This window comes from Peromyscus eremicus, chromosome 1, assembly GCF_949786415.1.
Source record: "Peromyscus eremicus chromosome 1, PerEre_H2_v1, whole genome shotgun sequence".
Lineage (NCBI taxonomy): Eukaryota > Metazoa > Chordata > Mammalia > Rodentia > Cricetidae > Peromyscus > Peromyscus eremicus.
Window position 1 is genome coordinate 75,885,831 of NC_081416.1, and position 18,355 is coordinate 75,904,185.

At 51.9% G+C, this 18,355-nt stretch overlaps 2 protein-coding genes across 7 annotated transcripts; both read left to right on the forward strand.

Annotated features, from left to right (window-relative positions):
• The first annotated feature begins 4,070 nt into the window (after window positions 1-4,070).
• LOC131906995 (uncharacterized) lies at window positions 4,071-12,496 on the forward strand. Its single transcript, XM_059257922.1, has 6 exons — window positions 4,071-4,202; window positions 4,276-4,339; window positions 4,427-4,462; window positions 5,055-5,242; window positions 5,494-5,646; window positions 12,125-12,496. Exons 1-6 carry the CDS (start codon window positions 4,071-4,073, stop codon window positions 12,236-12,238), a joined length of 687 nt encoding a protein of 228 aa, XP_059113905.1. The 3' UTR covers window positions 12,239-12,496.
• Window positions 12,497-12,526: 30 nt separating this feature from the next.
• On the forward strand, window positions 12,527-18,231 carry Aldoa (aldolase, fructose-bisphosphate A). Of its 6 annotated transcripts, none has more exons than XM_059266742.1 (11): window positions 12,527-12,651; window positions 12,824-12,890; window positions 15,241-15,393; window positions 15,597-15,729; window positions 15,821-16,032; window positions 16,503-16,557; window positions 16,656-16,816; window positions 17,160-17,243; window positions 17,341-17,515; window positions 17,659-17,858; window positions 17,945-18,231. In XM_059266742.1, the coding sequence occupies exons 3-11, from the start codon at window positions 15,253-15,255 to the stop codon at window positions 18,038-18,040; spliced, it is 1,257 nt and encodes a 418-aa protein (XP_059122725.1). In that variant the 5' UTR covers window positions 12,527-12,651; window positions 12,824-12,890; window positions 15,241-15,252; the 3' UTR covers window positions 18,041-18,231. The 6 variants fall into 6 exon arrangements, with proteins under 6 accessions (XP_059122725.1, XP_059122736.1, XP_059122742.1 ...); XM_059266740.1 differs by lacking the exons at window positions 12,527-12,651; window positions 12,824-12,890 and adding exons at window positions 14,135-14,293; window positions 14,433-14,632; XM_059266753.1 differs by lacking the exon at window positions 15,241-15,393 and having other exon boundaries at window positions 12,528-12,651.
• The last annotated feature ends 124 nt before the right edge of the window (window positions 18,232-18,355 follow it).

Below are 18,355 nucleotides of genomic sequence, written 5' to 3' on the forward strand. Positions count from 1 at the left end.
TACGAGATCTCACTGTGGTAGTCACTAATGACTGTCCCACTATTCGTTTTCTATGGGACTTGGGATTAAAGCCAAGAGTCGTGCATGTCTTGAAAATATTCTACCATTGAGCCACCCTGCTCCTAGCCCATGAGACAGGGTTTTATATGTAGCCCAGACTATTCTCAAACTAAGGATCCTCCTGTCTCACCTCCCATGTTCCGGGACCACAGGTATGAGAGCCGGCGGACTTGGCCCAGGGCAGGTCGCAAATGCAGCTTCTTCATCCCCCATGATAAAGCCCTAGACAAAGGCTTTTCTTCTTCTTTTCTGTGTTTGTTTGTTTTGAGACAGGGTCTCTCTGCTTAGCCCTGGCTGTCCTGGAACTCACTCTGTAGACCAGGCTGGCCTTGAACTCAGAGGTTCACCTGTCTCTGCCTCCCGAGTGCTAAGAGCAAAGGCGTGGCCCACCACTGTCTGTGGCTTTCATTTTCATATTAGGGATGCTGAGAAAACTCTCTCTCTCTCTCTCTTTCTCTCTCTCTCTCTCTCTCTCTCTCTCTCTCTGTAGTGTGTGTGTGTGTGTGTGTGTGTGTGTGTGTGTGTGTGTGTGATGCACCCACGCTACAGCATGTGTGTGTGTGTGGAAATCAGAGGAGTCCATTCCTTCCTCCCACCTTTACATGGATTTGGGGGGTTGAATGCAGTTCATCAGACATGTGTATACCTGCTGAGCCATCTTGCCAGCCCAGGAGCCTTTTCTTAATATCTAGAAGACAATGTTGTCTGATAGCCAATGGACGGGTTGAAATTATTAGATCAAAATGATCCTTCTCAGGGTCATGTCTGAGCTTGCCGAAGCTTCTTTCACCTGCTGGTCCCTCTGGATCTCTCAGCCAGCCCATGATGATGGGGAACATGGTATCCTCTTCTCTTTCTGGGTCAGTTCAACACTATCCTATCTGACACTCCCGGCTTTGAACTTCAGGTAGAATGAGCATGGCAGCTATTGGCTATGATCAAGTCAGTGTCTCCCTACCTCCTGCTGATGCTATAATGTGGGTAGAAGTGAGGCCTTGGCGAAGTGAGGCACATATATCATCCCTCCTATTGGCTTGTCTGGGACACTGTCTGCCCTCCTACACTCTGGAGGAGCCAATGGTAGGAACCGAGTTCCATCAGCAGTGAGTCTGGCCACTGCAGAGCATGGGTGAGCCTGGGGCCCGTGCCAAGGCTCACATCTGTCTGTTGGAAGGGGCTGAAGTTGGGGGTGGGGTGTGGGGTGGAGCTTGCATCATTAGAGACCTTTTCTACAGTGGAGATGGAAACTAGCCTCATCCTGGTCCCTGAGACTCAGAAAAAAAAAGAATCTCAAGGAGGCAATCTGCTACTGCTTCTAGTCAACAATGCTGACATCAGGGGCTAGCTGAGCACTCATTCTGTGCTCAAAGTCATCTCTGAGGAGGCTTAGAGGTGCCGAGGTGCCGTAAGGAATGGCTGGGCCCCTGGCATTGTGATTGAAGGCTCAAAGGGGATTCAGGACCCAGAGGCTCTTGGGTGACAAAACTTTTTTCCTGGGGAAACACACACACACACACACACACACACACACACACACACACACACACGATTTACTCACCCCAGATAGGCAGCCTAGGAAAGACCAAAGTACGGATACCACCAAGGTCCAACTTGGTGAACCAATAAGATTTGTTGGGGTTACTTAACAGGAATATGGGTGAGGGGTTACTTAACAGGAATATGGGTGAGGGGTTACTTAACAGGAATATGGGTGAGGGGTTACTTAACAGGAATATGGGTGAGGGGTTATTTACAGGAGCAGAAATAACTCAAAGACAGCTGCATCACCAAAGCCCACCCCGGGTTAGGTGACAGTTCACAAAACCTGAGAACCTGGAGCACGTGCACAGCCTGCAGGCAGCTCAACAGGTTGGAGAGGGTCCTTCCCACGTGACTCCGTTGGCCTAAGTCTAAAGGATCTTTACAGCTTGTCTTGTCTAAGAGTGACTATCAGCATTTGTTGCTTACTCTGGCAGGTAGAGGCCTGGTGAATCTGGTCAGACTCAGGGACTTCCTGAAGCTGTTTTGAGTTGTTTACCTTCCTGCTTACGGAGCTTCCCTGAAGGGTGGAATGCTTCAGTCTTGGAGGAAACTGCCCAATAGGGGCACAGACTTGGACAATTTTTCTTTTCTTTTCTTTTCTTTTCTTTTCTTTCTTTCTTTCTTTCTTTTTTCTTTTTTTTTTGTTTTTTGTTTTTTTGTTTTTTGTTTTTAGAGACAGAGTTTCTCTGCCTTAGCTTAGCTGTCCTGGAACTTACTTTGTAGACCAGGTTGGCCTGAGCTCACAGAGATCTGCCTGCCCCTGCCTCCTGAGCCCTGGGATCAAAGTCGAGCGCCACCACCTGACAATTTCTGTAGCTTTCTTGTGGTGTAAAAAAGCCCATGGGAGCCAGGCATAGTGGTGCACACCTTTAATCCCAGCACTCGGGAGGCAGAGGCAGGCAGATCTCTATGAGTTCAAGGCCAACCTGGTCTACATATCCAGGGCAGCCAGAGCTACATAGTGAGACTCTGGGGAAATAAAATAAAATGAAATAAAAAGTAAATGAACAATTAAAAAAAGGAAATCCAGGGGAAGCAGCTGTTGTAAGTACATCAGGGGAGGGAGGAGAAGCAGGTGTGCGGTGGCACTGTATCCCAGGCCTCCACAGGAGTTGTGTCTCTGTGTGTGCACATGCATGTGCACACTTCTGCACCCAGAAGGTTAGGAGTGACTCAGGGAAGCTGAGCACATTGGACGCCAAGGGAACAGGTGCCAGAAAACACTTCATCAGCAAGTAGAATCGGATTTGGATCTGAGTGGTTTATAGAGTCAGTGGATATTGTTTTCTGGGTGGCCCCAAGGCCAAGTGCTAGAGCTTGGGCTATGGAAACAAATCAGGAGAAGCAGCCCAGCACTAGCTGTCTGACCCAGGGGCCAGGAAGACATGGAGACATTCAGTACCCTGGGATGAGGCTGAAGAGGGCAGAACCCAATGCAGCAACTACTGCCTGAAGTGTGCAGCAAGACCCTGAAAGGGCAAAACCAAGCACCAGCCTGAGGGATGAGGAAGGAGTTCAAGAGAAAGAAAGGGAAGGATGTTCTAGGCAGAGGGAACAGCATCTCAAAGGCCTCAGAGCTGAGACTCTGGGCATGGCTCAGCATCCCTTCAGTACATCTTACATTGGGCACTGAAAGAATTGATCAGGCACAAAACCGTATCTATTTATATACGCATGCCCTGTCCTCCAATAGAATGTCAGCAGGAGGGAAGTAAATTTGCTTTATTCTTGGAGCTGTGGAGGGAAGCCAGAGGATGCTGAGTAGATGACATGGAGTCTGCTAACGCTGTGTTTTATCTTGCAGTCAGGGGGTTATGGTGGCTCAGCATAGACTAAGAACAGGACTAGGTGTGAGCATGGCACTCAGGAGGCTGAGGACTGCTGTGAGGCCCAGACATAGTGTGAGTTTCAGGCCAGCCTGGGTTACAGAATGAGACCTTGTCTTAGTAAACAAAACATGAACGAAGGAAAGAAAAAAAACGCAAAAAGCTGGGCGGGGGAGGGGGGGACAACTAAAGCTGGTGAAGTGAAACAGGCTGAAAAACATTTGATATTTCCATAAAATTAATGAGGAGCCTGGCAGGGAAAAAAGGGTAGGCCTTGGGGATGAGGAACCTGGGGATTAGTATCTCCCCTCACTTACAAGCTTTTATCTTGAGGCTCGGTTACCATTTAGTCTGAGCATCTGTCCTTTTCATGGGACCAGGGGAGTTAATCCTTCTTTTGCCCCTCTCCAGAAAACAAAGTTTAGAAACACCGTATGAACGAGGCAGGCAGTTCCCCTTTTGCAGAAGAGGGAGTGGACCCAGCCTGCCTCCTCCGGCATCCAGCATCTAACGAACACCCTTCCTGGGCCAGCGGTGGCGAGAATTCGCTATTTCCCTCTAGTTCCGGAGGGAAAGCCAGGATGGTGGCGACGACCTAGGGTAAGTGGTCGAAGAAGGCAGAGCGGGTACAGTGAGGCGGGAATGGAGAGTTTGGGTCTCTGCGGCCGCCGTAGAGGCAGCACTGCGGTCCCCATGGCAACGGCAAGAAGCAGCGCCAAGCTCCTGGGCGGTGCTGGCGCCTTGGCGGTTCGGACCCAAGGCGGCGCGGGATCTGTAAACTGCCCGCGGCCCTGGGGTGTAGGCGGTGTAGGTGCTGTGGCCGCGTGGCCTGAGGGACCGTGGCCAGGCCGGAGGGGAAGGCGCTGGACCCCGAGACCCCCGCCTGTCCAGCCGTCGTCCGTGGGCCTCAGGTTTCCCTCGCGGGAAGAGAGAGGAGATTGGGTACCCCAGCCTAAGGGTACTCGATCTTTGAGCCCAGAATCTTCTCTCTTCTGCAGCTCCTGGACGGACTTGTGTTGCCCTTCCCCATGGACGTGAGTCCAGTGTTATGTGCTGGGGAGGGGACCTTCGATCCAATAAAAACTCTTCTGGACAGGAGCTGTGAGACAGTGCCCGGGATTCACTTCCCGTGAGGAGGCACGTTTTGGGGCTTCCTAGCAAGACAGTGTACTAACAACGAGACAGCAAGCGATACAGGCAGAGGCCTAGGGGCCAGGGAGAGGATGGAGCCTCGGGAACTGCTTAGACCTCATTGTGATGGCAGGGTATGGGGCGGGGGAGGGAGTAGCTAGGGCTAGGGTGGGGGAGCTTGGTCCCTGAAATAAGCAGTTGTAGGGAGCCGTGGGTGGAGATACCAGGGCAGCTGATGTGGAAAGAAACAAGTCGGAAGAGGGACCAGTGATGAGGGCTGAGGGATGGGAAGTTTGTCAGACTGGAGTCAGATAACAAAAATCTGTGCAGAGAAGTATTCTGGAAAGAAGGGCAGTATTTCGCAGCTAATTCTAAATTGACAGCCGATACTTGGTAATAAAAGGAGGATGGCAGAGGGACAAAGTGGCGGCCAGTCAGGGTGGCACCCTATTGACCTCTGACCTTGTGCTGTGCCCCTCCTGGCATCCTGTCCAGCTCTTGCCCCACCTCCCTTTCCCCCTTCCTCTGTGCCTGTCCAGGCCTCTTCTGGCCCGTGGGATCCCGCCTCAGCTTCCATCAGCAGCCCTTCCCTGCTGCTCCCCATCCCAGCTATCGTCTTCATCGCCGTGGGCGTGTACTTGGTGCTGCTGGGCCTGGTGCTGCTGGCTAGGCACTGCCTGCTGGTGAGGAGCCTGGAGGGGAAGAAAGGGTAGGCCTCGGGACCCGGGAGATTAGTATGTCCCCTCACTTGCAAGCGTTTGTCTTGGGACACCTTTACCGTTCAGTCAGAGCATCTGTCCTTTTCATGGGACCAGGGGAATCTTGCCCCTTGACTCCAGTTAATCCTTCCCTTACCCCACTCCAGAAAGTAAAGAGAGAGTTGTCTGTCCCTCCCTGCCGGCTGGCCCAGATCCTGAGTCTTGTCATCTCCTAGGCTCAGGGCTGCTGCACAGACTGCAGCTTCCCATGCAGGAAACAAACTGCCTCAGAGACCCAAGACTGTTGCTGGAGCTGCGCAGAAGCCTGTGACTTCCCTCTGCCCAGTCCAGCCCACTACCTGGATGCCTGCTGCCCTCATCCCAGCGAAGTGAGTTCTGTTCTTCACCCACACAGCTCCCTCTCATCTGGGTATGGTCCGGGCCTTCATTTTCTTTGTTCAGCACATTTATTACTGAGCTCTAACCCTAGGCCAGGTACTGAGTCATAGGCAGACAGCTAAAAGCAACATAGCAGCGTATCAGATTGTTTCTGGTGATGATGAATGGTACTTGAAAGAAAAGAAAATAGAGTGACTGCTGGAGAAGGATGGTTTGTGTGACATGCCCAGTACATAATCAGGACTTCTGAACACGGCAGTTAAAAGAAAACAGGGCTGTAAGTAGAGTGCCTGCCTAGTGTGGACCAGGACCCAGCTTTGATCTCTGTTCACTGGGTGGTGTTTTACTCCAGAGAACAGCACTCTTGTATTCATTGTACTGTTTTCACTCTGAGAGCTGAGGATTGATTTAGATTTAACATTACTTAATTTTTAAATTTTTGTTTCAGCAGGGCCTTGCGTATGAGGCTGGCCTTAAACTCCTGGCCCTCTTGCTTCTGTCCCCCAGTACTGAGGCTGTCGGTCGGTGTGCGACACAACTGCCTGGTTTAACTGTAAAATTTTTTTCGTTTTTATTTATTTCCTTTTGGTTAGTTTAAATTTTTGAGAGGATTCTCTGACCTTGGCCTTTGCAGGAAGGTCGCTTTGGGCTCTGGCACGGACCCTGCCACTGCTTCCATGGGTCTAAGTTGCCTTCCCCAGCTGACTCTGGATTTTCAGTTTGCCCCTAGGAGTCAATGTGTTAGCCTTGTTTATACACATAAACACGTCTCTTGCCCAAGTAGAATCCAGTTTTATCTCAGCCATAACCACCTCAGTCTTAAGAAGAGCCATGTGCTCTCTTTGGTTCGGGAGACCTCGCTTCCAGCCAGCAAAAATGGCCCTGGAGAAGCCTTTCAGACGTGTTTGCCTTTTAGAGGTCCCGTTCCCAGCAGGACTTCATAGGTGCCAAGATGGTGGGAAGCTTAATTACTTCTTAAATTAAATCACATTAATTATTAAGCAAGCTGGATTTTTGCTGGCTTGGTGGTTGTTCTGTTTTGATTTTTTGAGACAGGGTCTCACTATGTAGCCCTGGCTGGCCTGGGACTTGCTGTGTAAACTAGGCTGGCCTCAAACTCACAGAGATCCTCCTGCCTCTGCCTCCCTAGTGCTGGGATTACAAGTGGGTTTTGTAATTAAAAAAAAAAAACCCTACATTTTTATTACAAAAAATATTGTCTACAAACTACTCATGTAGAGAGGCAGCGTGGTCGAGCACTTGGCTAGAGTCATAAGAAACAAGGGGAGGCGGGGAGCAGAGATGGGAAGGAGCAGTGTCTAGATCAGGTCTGCACAGTTGTCTTGGGTGTGCGTTACCCTCATGCGTGGGTTACTCCCGTGCATTACTGCCTCCCTGGCAAAGGTGGAGCCCACACACAGTGTGCCTCACCAGGACCATTTCAGCTGGACATCGCACCTTGGCCATGTGTCCATGCCTGAGCATGGCGCTATATACATGTTATTCTGCCCCCCTTGCAGAGGGGTAAGAGAGCCTCGGGATGGTTGTGGCTTCCCCAGTGTTACACAAAAAAGCCTCGGCTAGCAAACTGCTCAGTTTAAGTCGTAGTAGGATCCTCGGGGGAGAAGCTGACCCACAGAAGACAATTTTTACATTTGTGGGTTTAAAAATGTCCAGTGTGATCGACCACTTTCTTGGACAGGGACTATTTTGGGTTCAGAGATTTAGACAACAGAGTTCTTGTCCTTGGAGTGATGACCTTCCTTAGCAGAGCGGGGGGGTAACAGACTGAGCCGAAGCAAATTCATAACTTGGATTGATTGTACTTGCTACAAATCCCTGGCAGATGTTTTGAGTTTCAAAATAAATTATGAGGGTTGGAGATTTAGTTGAGTTGGTGTAGAGTGTTTGCCTAGAATGCAGGAGGCACTGGGTTGATTCCCAGCACCGCATAAACTAGGTATGGATGCCTTCTTCTGGTCCATAGGCAACAGGCATGCATCAAAACACTCATACACATGAAATAAAAATAAAATCTCAAAAAAGAAATCAGAAGTTCAAGGTAAAGCTACATCAGAAGTTCAAGGCCAGTATGGGCAAACTGCCCTATCTCAAAAAATAAGTATGAGGGCTGGAGAGATGGCCCAGCAGTTAAGATTACTGGCCGCTCTTCCAAAGGACCCGGGTTTGAGTCCCAGCACCCACATTCAGACTCAGAACTGTTTGTATTGCCAGGTCCAAGGGGTCTGAAGCTCTCTTCTGTTCTCCAGTCATACAAGTAGTGCTCAGCCATCCACGCAACCAAAACACCCACACATACAGGATAAATTTAAAATAGAGAAATTTAAATCTAGGTTGCAAGATAATTGCAGTAAGTAGGGCCAGGCATTGGCATTGTAGACCTTCAGTCCTAGCCTCAGGAAGCAGAGACAAGTGCCAGTTCAAGGGTAGTCCGGTCTGCATAGCAAGTTCCAGGCCAGCTGTGGCTTCACAGTGCGGGAAAGCAGCTAGCTGTCTTTCAAATAGGCCGCTCTGGTTCCCTAGTCAGACAGGGGTGGGCTCCCAGTGGGAGAGGGGAAAAGGGGGCCTTAGGTTCTAAGAACGCCTATCTGAAGGAGTTACAGGATGATTCATGGTCCTGACAACCCTGTCTTCTTCCTTATCTGTCCACATCGAGTGACAAGTCAGGGATCCAGCTTCTCAGCAACAATGATGAGCTGAGGTTGGCTGTGAGAAGACAGAGTCTCCCACCTGTTGGTCCAGGGCTTCCGAACCTGTGGATCAGATCCTGTCCAGTTTCTGCTGGATACAGGAAGAGATGTAGAGTGACCAAGGCTAGGGCAAGCTTGTCCTGTCCTTGATCTGTCTTTCCTCAAAGTACAGTGAAGTCCCTCTGTTCTCCGGGTTCCTTAGGGTAACAATGTCAGCCAGAAGGTTACAGGGCTTGTCCGTTTGGCAAGTGTAGATACTGAGGCTCACAAAAGATTGAGTGACTCACTTGCCTGGGGTCAGACAGATGTGCCAGCCAGACCACAACCCCAAGGTTTCCTTCCTCTCTGTAGGAGAGACCTGCTTACTGAACTACTTTGTTAGGAGGATGGAGTTCCTCCATTTCTTCCCTACCTCATGTGTACAGTACACACAGAGCCACTGTGTGAGGCTTTGTGCTGACCCTGGGGGCTCAGCAAAAATAAGCCAGACAGTATCCCTGTGCTCCCAGGACTCAAGTTGTGGTGAAGGGCAGAGACAAATGAGTAGCCAGTTCTAGATGATCAGAAATAAGTGGGAGCCTCACGTGGCAGCCCTCCAAGGCCTTTCGCCAGTGGGTCTGGGGTGGGATTGTAGTTGGTGCTTTTTAACAAGACTTTGTAATTCTGACGCACATTAGAATTAAGAACTGCCACTAAAGCCGGGCATAGTAACACACACCTTTGATTCCAGCACTCAGGAGGGAGAAGCAGGTGGATCTCTGTGAGTTGGAGGACAGCCTGGGCTACATAGTGAGTTCCAGGCCAGCCAGAGCTACATAGTGAGACACTCTCTCACACAAACAAACTACAGAGCAAAACCAGACTGTGATGACAAGTGTGGCCGGCTCCACTGAGCACTCTCTCAGGGTCTCGTTTCCGTCCACTGACGCTGAAAAGTCAGTGCTATGACTGTGTCAGAGACAGGAAACAGAGGCTCAGAATGTAGTTTAGCCAAGCAGAATTCACACCTAGGTCTTATTACTCTAGTGCTTGAACACTAACTAGCCGGTAAAAATGTCTGGCCCTCCCAAAGTCCAAAAGGTAAACCCCACCCAAGAACTCAGGAGTTAACAGGCTGCAGAGTCCTTATTTATACTTAAACAGTAGAGTTCTTCCAGAAACCTTTGCTTGTGAGAGTCAAGAAATCCATTAGCCAGTTATTAATGGCTGGACTAAACCCTTGCACAAACAGAGCCAAGAGATGCTTTTAATACCCTCTTTTCTGTGGTAAGGGCAGTGAAGTGTTCTGGCCAGTGGCTCTGTACACAGCACGATGGTGTGGTCCTCTGGAAACCCACAGACCCAGCTTCATCCCCAGAGATGCCCAAACCACTCTTCACACGGAGAAACCACTTCTCTCCCTTCCACCATTATGCCTACGGCCTTCGCCCCCTGTTGCCGGTTACACAGTCCAGTTTAGACCCCTTTCCCTGGAGCTGGCTGGTCTCCTCCCTGCTGGAGCCTCTGCTGACAGCTGATCTCACTGGTCATCTGACACCGTACCCCGAAACCTCAGCTGTTGGAAAGGTCATTTCCCTATTCCTGGCTTGGCCCGGTTTCTGATCCAACTGTGGCTGTCATTAGCTCTGCTCGTGGCCTCAAGGAGCCTGTCTTCTGTCACACAGCCACTCTGGGTGTGTCCACTCCAGCTCCTTGGCCTGCCTCCCATCCATGCCTGGGGCAGTTGCAGAACATCCCTGTCCCAGGCTAGAGGAGCTGTGGGTTGGAGTGTTGAATGTCCCTTCCTGTCTCTCAGGACATTATGTCCATGAGACAGACATCTTTCCTGCAGTTGAGAGGCCCCCTTCTGCCTTTGCCTAAAAGGGCAAAGTGATATGCTTGGCTTAATTTATACTTCAGCATTTATCTGGGGCTCAGACACCTGCTGAGCGTGAGTCCTCTCACCAAGTAAAGAACTTGAGACCAACTGTTCTTGCCTTTGAAGCTTTAGAATGAAGCTGACATTCCTGGCCTTGGGAAAGTGGGCACAAGGGAAACCCAGACCTGGGGAAACTAACTCTAGTTCAAGCCAGTTCCTCTCTCTGGTTGTATCCCTTTGGGCAAATCACTGTGAGCCTCCATTACATTTTTGTAAAGAGCCCTCCTCCCCATTCAGGGGAGTTCAATAGTAGAGTGCTTGCCTAGTGTTCATGAGGTCCTGAGTTCTCAGCACTGAGGGGAAAAAAAACTTTTTTTTTCTTTAGATTTATTTTATTTTTCTCTATGAGCACTTTGCCTGAGGAAAATGATCCACCCACCATATGTGTGCCTGAGGAAGTCAGAAGAAGGTGTCAGATCCCCTGGAACTTGGGATCTGGAGTTACAATGGTTCCGAGCCACTATGTAGGTGCTGAGAATTGAACTCAAGAAAGTGTTCTTAACTGCTGAACCATCGCTCTAGTCTCTTTTATTTTATTTTTGTTTGTTGGTTTGTCGTTTAGAAACAAGGTCTCATGTAGCTCGGGCGGACTTGAACTTCTCTTCCTGCCTTCCTGTCCCCCAAGTGCTGGGATTACAGGCTCAAGCCACCATACCTGGCTTAGAAAGTTGGGTTTTGTATTGTTTGATTTCTTTTTTGAGACAGGATCTCCCTATGTCAGTGGTTCTCAACCTGTGGGTCGTGACCCCTTGGTGGTCACACAGTTCTTTCACAGGGGTCGCCTAAGACCATCGGAAAACACGTTTATATTACGATTCATAACAGTGGTAAAATTGGTTATGAAGTAGCAACAAAAATAGTTTTGTGGGTTGGGGCACAGCACGAGAAACTGTATTAAAGGGTTACAGCATTAAGCCGGACAGCGGTGGTGAATGCCTTTAATCCCAGCACTCGGGAGGCAGAGGCAGGCGGATCTCTGTGAGCTCGAGGCTAGCCTGGGCTACAGAGTGAGATCCAGGAAAGGCTCCAAAGCTGCACAGAGAAACCCTGTTTCAAAAAACCAAAAAAAAAAAAAAAAAAAAAAAAAAAAAGGCTCACAGCATTAGGAAGGTTGAGAACTGCGTTGCGCTGTTTTGTAGCCCTGGCTGTCCTAGAACTCAATATGTAGATCAGGCTGGCCTCAGACTCACAGAGATCCACCTGCCTTTACACTAGGAATCGAATGAGCTCCAGTGTAGCCAGGCCACACAGTGAAACCCTGTCTCAAAACAAAGAACAACAGAAACCCCAAGTTCTTGGGAGGCTGAAGCAAGGGGATTGTCATGATTTTTGAGGCCAGCCTTGGTTTCATAGTTCCAGATTAGCCTGAGCTATACACCAAGTAAGTACCTGTCTCATAAAGAAAAGAAGGAAGGAGGACATCTTGCAGTTTGGCTTGATGCCAGCAAAGCATTCAGAACCGAGGAGTTATCTTCACAAGGATCGATCGAAACGTGCTCTCTGTCTTGACTTCCTCTGGGTTGCACGGGGCTCGGAGAGTAGAGCAGAACTGTCTTTGAGCCGGACACTGACACCCCAATTCTAACCAGACTTAAGGCTAGTTCTTCACTGGTTCACTCTGCTCACACCACAGAGCCCCTGAGTACTGGAGCTTGGGGGCTACTGAGGTAGGCTAGAGTACCACATCACTGCTGAATTCTCAACATGGAGAAGGGCTTTGTTTCCAGAAATGGTGGTTGGAACCCTCTGTTCCACTGGGCAGAGGGACCACCCCAGGCCCTCTGTTCACTTCTCCAATTGGAGGGAAGTCCTGGTATTCACCCTTCTCTTCTCCCTCAGGGCTGGGCGCCTCGATGCCCTCAATGCTGCCCGTTGTGTGACTGTGCCTGTGCCTGCCAGCTTCCGGACTGCCAGAGCCTCAACTGCCTCTGTTTCGAGATCAAGCTCAGATGAAGGATGGGGGTGGGGGGCTTGTTCTTTGGGGAGTGGCCTGCCCCTAGAGCCCCCTCTATAATGGCCCTCAGGACACCACTACTAGGCCCCTGGAACTTCAGCTGGCGGGCCCAGCCTAACTACCTGGGAGCCTTGAGTGGAGGGCCTGGTTCCCTGCAGGACAGGATTCTGACAGCCCTTGGACAGCTGAATTTCGACCCCTTTGGAGGGCTGGAAAGAAAAGGGGCTGGTGTTCTGGCAGTGCCCCGGCCATCATCACCCCCTCCGTCCCCTGGTAAACGATATACTTGAAGATGAGGATGCAGGACATTGCTCACCTTGGCAACAGTATGGGAGGGCTCTGCCTACCAGGAATATCAAGATGTAGGGATGGCCGGCACACCCTGTCTGTAGACTCCCTGTTAGTGTAAGAGGTGAGTATCCTGCCTGTATTTGCTCCTTTAAAAAAAAAAAAAAAAGAAAAAGAAAAAGTACAGCCACCAACAGGCCCAGAGTCAAGGGAGGAAGGGGGCCAGAGGAGTCAGTGGGAGGCAACATCCAGAGACACCCCACCAATCTTCCTTTACTTCTTGCTCTGCCTTATAGATCCCAGACTCGAGATTGATTTCTCTTGATCACTGTATTTTCAAGGAAGAGTTTCCTCTAAAGACCGGTGAGTGGGCAGGGGCACCTCCTCCTCTCCAGGCAAACCGAAGCTTTCTTTCTTCCCCGACTCAGGGGCCTCAAGCTGGCATGAATGTCAGGAGCCTCAGGTTTCCCTAAATATAGGTCCCTGCCGCGGGATTCGTGGTGGGAAAAGGGCAGGGGTTACGGAGAAGGGACACTGGTGCGGGGGTGTGTAGGGGAGGGGTGGAGGATAAGCGCTGCCTTATAACCCAGCCCAGGGCTGCTGGGCTCACTCGCCGCTGACCAGGCTCTGCGGGCTTCTTTCACAGCGCCACAGGTGGGCCGCTAGCCCTATCCCAGGGTAGGGAGGGGGTTGCAGATTGGGAAGTGGATGCTCTGCTGTAAGTGGGTGGCAGAAAGCTCGGAGACGGATTTTGTGTGTGTGTGTGTGTGTGTGTGTGTGTGTGTGTGTGTTTTCGAGACAGGGTTTCTCTGTGTAGCTTTGAAGCCCAGACTGGCCTCGAACTCACAGATATCCGCCTGCCTCTACCTCCCGAGTGCTGGGATTAAAGGGGTGCGCCATTGCCGCTCGGTGTTGGAGACGGATTTTTATTTTGGAGAAGGAAATCAGGTTTGGGGAAGACGAGTCCGGCTTGAGCCAGCCCCTGCGGATCATTTCCTCAAAGATGGTGTTTAGGTGTAGCGGGTGGTGACTCCAACCAATCTGCTAGTCTAGCCCGGACCAGGCTAGGCCACTCTTCTGCGATGTGGCTGGCGCGCTGGTCCGAGGAGGCTTTGCCTGCGTACCCTGCTAGCTGCGTCGCCCTCTCCCGATCCTTGTGGGTGCTCAGGCGGGGAGGGATCGGCTGAGCCCGGTAGCCATGCGCTGAACGAGGCAGGAAGGCGCGGAACGTCTGGGTTCTTTTCAGTGACGTCAGGCTGCCTTTGCGCAGGCCGGAAGCCAGGGGTCTAGGAGGGGAGGCCAGCCATCATCTCGCTGACACCCCCACCCCCTCGCCAGCCCACATTCCGGCTGAGTCACGATGCTCGCGCGCGCGCCAGGCGGGAGCTGGGGGAGGGAGGACCCTGGTGGCCAGCGGGATGTGGCTCGAGTCACGTCCTGGCGGAGCGGAGGAGGGACCGGGTTCTGGCCGCTTGTCTCCTCCCCAGCGCCTCCTCCTATCGTAGCATCTTGGGGCCGTGCCGCGCACAGTGCCCGCCTGCAATTGGACACTTAGTGTCCCAGCAAGGAAAAAACCTGCAGAGGGCGGAGCGGCGCCTTTAAATGTCCGAGGCCCCGCCTCTCGTCCCCCCCACCCCTCAGCTGAATAGGCTGCGTTCTTTTGGAACGCACCGCAGAACGGGGTTCTGGAGACTGTAGCATCGTTCGCTCCTCAGTCCTTTTGCTTACCCACCGCCGTACCCGGCAGATCCACCCTCCTGTGCCAGGTGAGCGCCATTTGACACGTGCGCGGGGAAGGGACCTTGGGGTTAGGTCTTGGGTCGGTGGCGGGCAGGGCCGCAGCGCGGAACCTCCATCCCCATGGCCCCTCGTTTCTCCCTTCTCTACCCCCACGATCTCTCCCAGCCCGGGTTCTCCTGCCCTCCAGCCTGAGCTCTGCCAGTGAGCTGCGCCACGCAGCAGCTTCGTGCGCTGAGTCATGGCGGAGGAGGAAGCAAGATGAGATGGAACACCAGACCCCTCTTTTATTTTTATCTTTGCAAGGACTCCCCCCTATGGAAACATTAGGGTCCCATTGCCTATTCAGGGATCCCAAGCAGCGATGGGTGTGTGTGGGGGGTCAGTTCGTATACTGCCTCAGCGTTCCTCGATGGGGTGGGGGAGTTTGATTCCTTTCTGGGGGAGTCCCCGGGAGGAGGGGAATCTCCTCAGCTGCCGCGCTCCGTGGCCCATTAACACTTCACTATCTTTCCTTATCTTGTGACCTTGATTCTGAGCCTGGAACTGCTGCCGCCGAGCAGACGGGAGCACTTTTCAGGGAAGGGGTGGGGCACGTGCCTCTTATAAACCTTTTCCTCTTTGAGCAATATGGAAGCAAAGCTTCCCTTCCACCTGGGCTCCGTAGCCCTTTCTCTGTGTTTCTGATTGCTCTGTATGTTTCTTAATACTCTTTTCCTTCCACTTCCCCGCCCCATCCAGGAGGGAGAAGCCTGACCTTGGGGTGTCCTTGAAGCCTGGGCCAGCCCTGGGTAGATTACAAGGGACGCCCCACCTCAGAAAATCTGGGTTCTACCTCAGCTCTAGCCTTTGGGTTGTTGTGTGGCTACAAGCACAGACCATTTCTTTCTCTGCTCTTTCAGATGAGGGTATTGGGCTCTCTGCCCTATTCATATCCTTATATTCTAAAATACTCCCGATTCAATTTTGTTTCTAGGCAAGGTGACCCATGGCAACGCGCAGGCCAGATGGGTCCAGCTTCAACATGACCCGCCTGTCCCTGGCTCTGGCTTTTTCCTTTCCCCCAGTTGCCAGTGAGCAACCCCACTCTCAGCTGGGCAACACCCAGCAACAGACAGAGTTAGGAAAGGTACAGGAAGAGGCAGGTCTAGTATAGGGAAGTTGGGTGTAGGGGAGAGGTCTGGGACAGGAAGTATCCCAGGACCCTCAGGGAGTGGGGCAGGGGAGGTGGGGGCTCCTGCCCTGGCCTCCAAGGAAGGAGTCCTGTCTTGCCCAGGGAGACTCTAGGATGGCCCAGCTAACCACTTGTCCTTGACTGTCTGCTTCACTCAGGAACGCGCTACCACTGGCACCATGCCCTACCCATACCCAGCACTGACCCCGGAGCAGAAGAAGGAGCTGGCTGACATCGCTCATAGAATTGTGGCTCCGGGCAAGGGCATCCTGGCTGCAGATGAGTCCACCGGTGCGGTACAGGCAGGAGAAAGGGGGAGGAGGGCCCAGGGTTGGAGGTGGCAGGCTGATCCCCTTATCCTCCTACATGACTGTCCCTTCAGGAAGCATTGCCAAGCGGCTGCAGTCCATTGGCACCGAGAACACCGAAGAGAACAGGCGCTTCTACCGCCAGCTGCTGCTGACGGCTGATGACCGTGTGAATCCCTGCATTGGGGGGGTGATCCTCTTCCACGAAACACTGTACCAGAAGGCCGATGATGGACGTCCCTTCCCCCAAGTTATCAAGTCCAAGGGCGGTGTTGTGGGCATTAAGGTAAGGGCCCTGGGGTGTGAGATTAGAGATGGATCTAGGGGGATAAAAATAGGGTAGGGATTGAATGCTGGGTTAGCAGGCCCAGAGACTTTGGTATGGTTTGCTCCCGACATAAGGGGTGCACTCAGCACATTCTTTTGTCAGTGTTTGGGGAGGAAGCCTGGGTCCTTATGCATGCTAGGCAAGTGCTCTATCGCCGAACTCTACAGCCCCCTATGATTCTGAAGTTTTTCTCATTTACAGTTGAGAAACTGAAGTCCAAAGCAGTAAAATGGTTTGCTTAGTGAGAGGTAGCTCTAGCTCCTCTAGTCTAATTAATATTCCTCTCAAATAATACATGTATCTTTCTTTCCTCATGGGACTCAGAAGAATATTTGCAGGCCATGAGAGGCTGCGGTGAGGGATAAAGTTGGGGCTGGGCGGAGGGAAGAGTAGTAGAGCTGAATTGCTGCTGCCTTGTACTCTGGCAGGTAGATAAAGGCGTGGTGCCCCTGGCAGGAACCAATGGTGAGACCACCACCCAAGGTAAGTGATTTGCCTCCTTCCCTTCCTCACCTGCTTACCACAGTTCTGGAGTGAGGAGGATCATGCCTCTGCCCCTCTTAACTGTTTCTCTTCTTCAGGGCTGGATGGGCTGTCTGAACGCTGTGCCCAGTATAAGAAGGATGGAGCTGACTTTGCTAAGTGGCGTTGTGTGCTAAAGATTGGGGAACATACTCCCTCAGCCCTTGCCATCATGGAAAATGCCAATGTTCTGGCCCGTTACGCCAGCATCTGCCAGCAGGTGGGACTGGACTACAGGGCCGCAATAGGCCATCTCCTACATCATTTGGTTCCAGTGTGGGCTAGCTTTCTGTCCATCTGCCAGGATATCTACCTCCCCCAGAGCAACTGTTCTCCATACCCACCAGGCATCAGGCTCACCATTGGAGGCCACTCTGCAAAGTGGTGATGGGAATGGGGGTGTGTGGGCAAGTCTGAGAATATTGTCCCCAGTAATCTGCTGAGGCCTTTGAAGCCTTGATTCACTATCATCAAGATAAGATCTTGGCTAATGGTGGTGGAGAACAGTGGGTGGGGTTCCCAGGTTCCCAGTCAGGAGTCCTCACACTACCCTGTCCCCACAGAATGGCATTGTACCCATTGTGGAGCCTGAAATCCTCCCTGATGGGGACCATGACCTAAAGCGCTGTCAGTATGTAACTGAGAAGGTAGGTTGCCGATCCACCTGGCCAGGGCAATGTGGTGGACTGGGTCCCACTCAGAGGTAATCCTTGTCCTCCACCATATCACCCTGCCATGTTCCAGGTACTGGCTGCTGTCTACAAGGCTCTGAGTGACCACCATGTCTATCTGGAAGGCACATTGCTGAAGCCCAACATGGTCACCCCAGGCCATGCCTGTACCCAGAAGTTTTCCAATGAGGAGATTGCCATGGCAACTGTCACAGCGCTTCGTCGCACAGTGCCCCCTGCTGTCCCTGGTGAGGCCCACTCCCTCATCTTGGCTTGGTGAAGTGGCTACGTCATCACATTGGACTCCTTTCCAGGGTAGCTTCTGGCCGCTCCTCCCTGCCCTGCATCTCTAATGAAAGCCACCCCTTTCCTTCTGCCCTTGTTTCTCCAGGGGTCACTTTCCTGTCTGGAGGGCAGAGTGAGGAAGAGGCGTCCATCAACCTCAATGCTATCAACAAGTGCCCACTGCTGAAGCCATGGGCCTTGACTTTCTCTTATGGCCGAGCCCTGCAGGCCTCTGCTCTGAAGGCCTGGGGTGGGAAAAAGGAGAACCTGAAGGCTGCCCAGGAGGAATACATCAAGCGAGCCCTGGTAAGGCAGCATGAAGGTGTGGGCAGGTGCCTGGGCAGGTAGGCTGCACTGAGAAGAGCTCTCATCTGACTTGTCTTCCATTTTAGGCCAACAGCCTCGCTTGTCAAGGAAAGTATACCCCAAGTGGTCAGTCTGGAGCCGCAGCCAGTGAATCTCTCTTCATCTCTAACCATGCCTACTAAGCAGAGTTGACCTAAGGCTGCCCCATCGACACTCCAGCCCCCTGCCTACCCACTTGCTATTCAAGAGGGGCCTTCAGGCACTTTCCCATCACTCTTCTGCTGCCCTCGTGACTGGTGTGTGGTGTCGTCTGTGAATGCTAATTCTGCCATCCCTTCCAGCCCACTGCCAATAAACAGCTATTTAAGGGGGAGTCTGTTGTCCATGTCTTGTAGGGTATAGGGGAAGTCTGAGGAGGTGGCTAAGTTCAGAAGAGGAAAGAGCCTTGTTTTGGGTTCCTCCTTCCTGGGAAGTTAAAAGGATGGAGGAAGGGCTTT